The 2,481-nt window shown below is 39.9% G+C and overlaps 1 protein-coding gene across 1 annotated transcript; it reads right to left on the bottom strand.

Moving 5' to 3' along the window:
• Positions 1-301: 301 nt before the first annotated feature.
• LOC144040398 (beta-1,4-galactosyltransferase 1-like) lies at positions 302-2,084 on the bottom strand. The gene is given in 2 exon segments (XM_077554556.1): positions 302-1,469; positions 1,639-2,084. Coding segments are annotated over 2 exon segments (1,110 nt in total). The 5' UTR covers positions 2,071-2,084; the 3' UTR covers positions 302-791.
• Positions 2,085-2,481: the final 397 nt, after the last annotated feature.

The following is a 2,481-nucleotide window of genomic DNA, read 5'->3' as shown; positions in this document are numbered from 1 at the left end:
CATATAAACATGAAGAAAAAACAACAACACAAAAATACAATCTAAAAATTTTCTTTAAATAGGTTCTATGCACCACCACTAGTGTAAACATGGCATTTTGATTAATATTGTGTTTGTGGAGCAAAAACTAAACAGCTAAAAACACCCAACTAAAACTGTGATTCAATTTTTAGTCGGCAGCAAGTGGCAAAATGGCCGCTCCCTCAGATGGATAAAAAAGTCTGGAATTTGCTGCTTAACTCCTATTCCACAAACACAATATTAATCAGTCACAATACAGATTTTAGACAAGGGCGCATGAACAATGCCATGAACTAAAAAAAAACAAAAAACATCCCTCCTCCAAACCAGTTTGTGTTCATTCTCCATTTACTGGAGCAAAAATACACCAAGAGAGCCAGAAGGGACAGGTACATGTTTGTGTTGACACCTTTTGAAATGTGACGAACGAGTCAAGTATTTATTTTTATTCCAGAATTTACCAGACAAGAGCCTACTTTCCATTTGTGGAGATACACACAAGTCAAGTTTGATGTGTGCAGAATCAATGAAATAATTTAAATGTGAGCATTTTTGTTGGTTTGCTGATCTCCCTCTCTTGGGGCTCACTTTCAATTGTAATTTTAAAATATAGCTTGCATGTACACTATTATGGCTTGGTTTCTCCTCGACTAACATACACAGGTGTATAGGAGGTTTTGTTTGAGCTAACAAGAGATTTTTGACTGACAGAATTAAAAGTAATTTCTGTAGTGTGGACAAAAAAAGACACACAGACAGATCTAAAAGTTTCATCCTCGTATAGATGATGGAGCTTCAATATCAACACTAATAAAAATACAAGATGGATGTCTTTCAACAGTACTGACTTTGTAATGAAGCGAGCTGAAACCATCTTGATTAATTGTCTTTTGGGTTTTTCCGACTTTGTCAGGATTCACTGGGTTGACCTCATTGTGCAGGTCCCTATTATGTTTAATCATCTTGTACTTTCCAATCAGCATGTTTGGCCGAGAAATGGACATCCCTCGGAAGATGATTCGGTTATATATATCATCATCCTCGCCGCCCCAGCCCCAGAAAGTGTTTGGGAAGCCATTAATCCTCAGGTATTGCTCCTTGGATAATGAGCAGACACCTCCAAATTAAGAATTGTAGGGTAAACTGAAGTGGAATTTATCCATAGCCACAGCCAAGTGCCTGGGATTGTCAAAACACCTGTACAGGTTGCGGTCATCCATAGGCACCAGGTCTACATCAGAGAAGACAAAACAATCATAGTCGTAATCCTTTAGGGCCTCCACAAAGCCCACATTCAGCAGCTTGGCCCTGTTAAACACTCCCTCTCCAGCTTGGTTGATGACATACACCCCGTAGTCCAATTGTTGCCGCATCAGAATGGGATGCAGGTAATAAAGCCAGTGTTTCAGGTGCTCATCTCGGTTGCGGAAAGGGATGATTATCGCCACCTGTAAGCATTTGGGATGTGATCTGTAATATTTTATGGATGAAAATCATGTACAATAATTGGAACATTTAAATAACTAACCATGTCGCCATAAGTGTCCAAAAAAGAAATGTCTTAAATTAAAAAAAAAAAAAAAACTTTTTTTCCACATTTTTTTTCATTGGCCTTACCTTGTACTGGGCAATACAATTGGGAGGCTTGTATCGTCCCCTTATCAATAGAGAAGAAGCGCTGACCTCCGTCATGACCTTGTCCAGGGAAAGTCTATGATCAAACTCCACACGCAGAGGACCTACAAGATCCGGAGGGGTGTCAGGACAGACCCCTAAAATCTTGTTTGCGGCATTCGAGGTCAAGTTATTGCCTTGACTGAAGTTTCTTGCTGTTGGTCCAGTTTCATGCAGCTCCTGCAGGGGGGCTTCTGCGCTCCTGGAAACTGAGCCATCTGACTTGGTAAAAAAAATCAAACTGCTAGACTTGCTGAAGAACACGAGTAAGCACGCCACAATGATCACAGAGGCGATCAGTAACAAGCAAAATGCATTTTTCAGTGTTTGTGATATCATTCTGAAAATCTTCCTATAGATATAGAGAGGCTGCATAGTGGCTGCATGCTTCTTTGCAAGTCAAAGGTGGTGTAAAAAGCCGTCAGACAGGTTTTCTTTTAGTTGCTTCCTTGTTCATCGCCCTTATCTGATTGGACCTTTTGACAATTATCAGGCTTTTGTCATACCTCACTCAGGCCTACAATAACACTTGCCTACAGGAACTAGATATCATTTTATTTTATTCTATTTTGCAGACTTGCTTATGCACGTAAAACTAAAGGAGAAGCGGTTTGTTCTTATTGCAGTGCAGTGAAGCCTTACAAGCATGTGTGGGAAAGAATGAAAACAAATAGACACCTGAGTTGGCCAAACAAGACACACCCAAGCCCTTAAGAAATGTTCTAGTTTGTTTTAGAAAGCGCTTGGTTTGTAAAGGGGTGGTGTAACACTGAACTGTATGCTAAG

The sequence above is a fragment of the Vanacampus margaritifer genome, chromosome 20, assembly GCF_051991255.1.
Source record: "Vanacampus margaritifer isolate UIUO_Vmar chromosome 20, RoL_Vmar_1.0, whole genome shotgun sequence".
Taxonomy (NCBI): Eukaryota; Metazoa; Chordata; class Actinopteri; order Syngnathiformes; family Syngnathidae; genus Vanacampus; species Vanacampus margaritifer.
The sequence above is the reverse complement of the archived record's forward strand: the minus strand, read 5'-3'. Positions and strand labels throughout refer to the sequence as shown.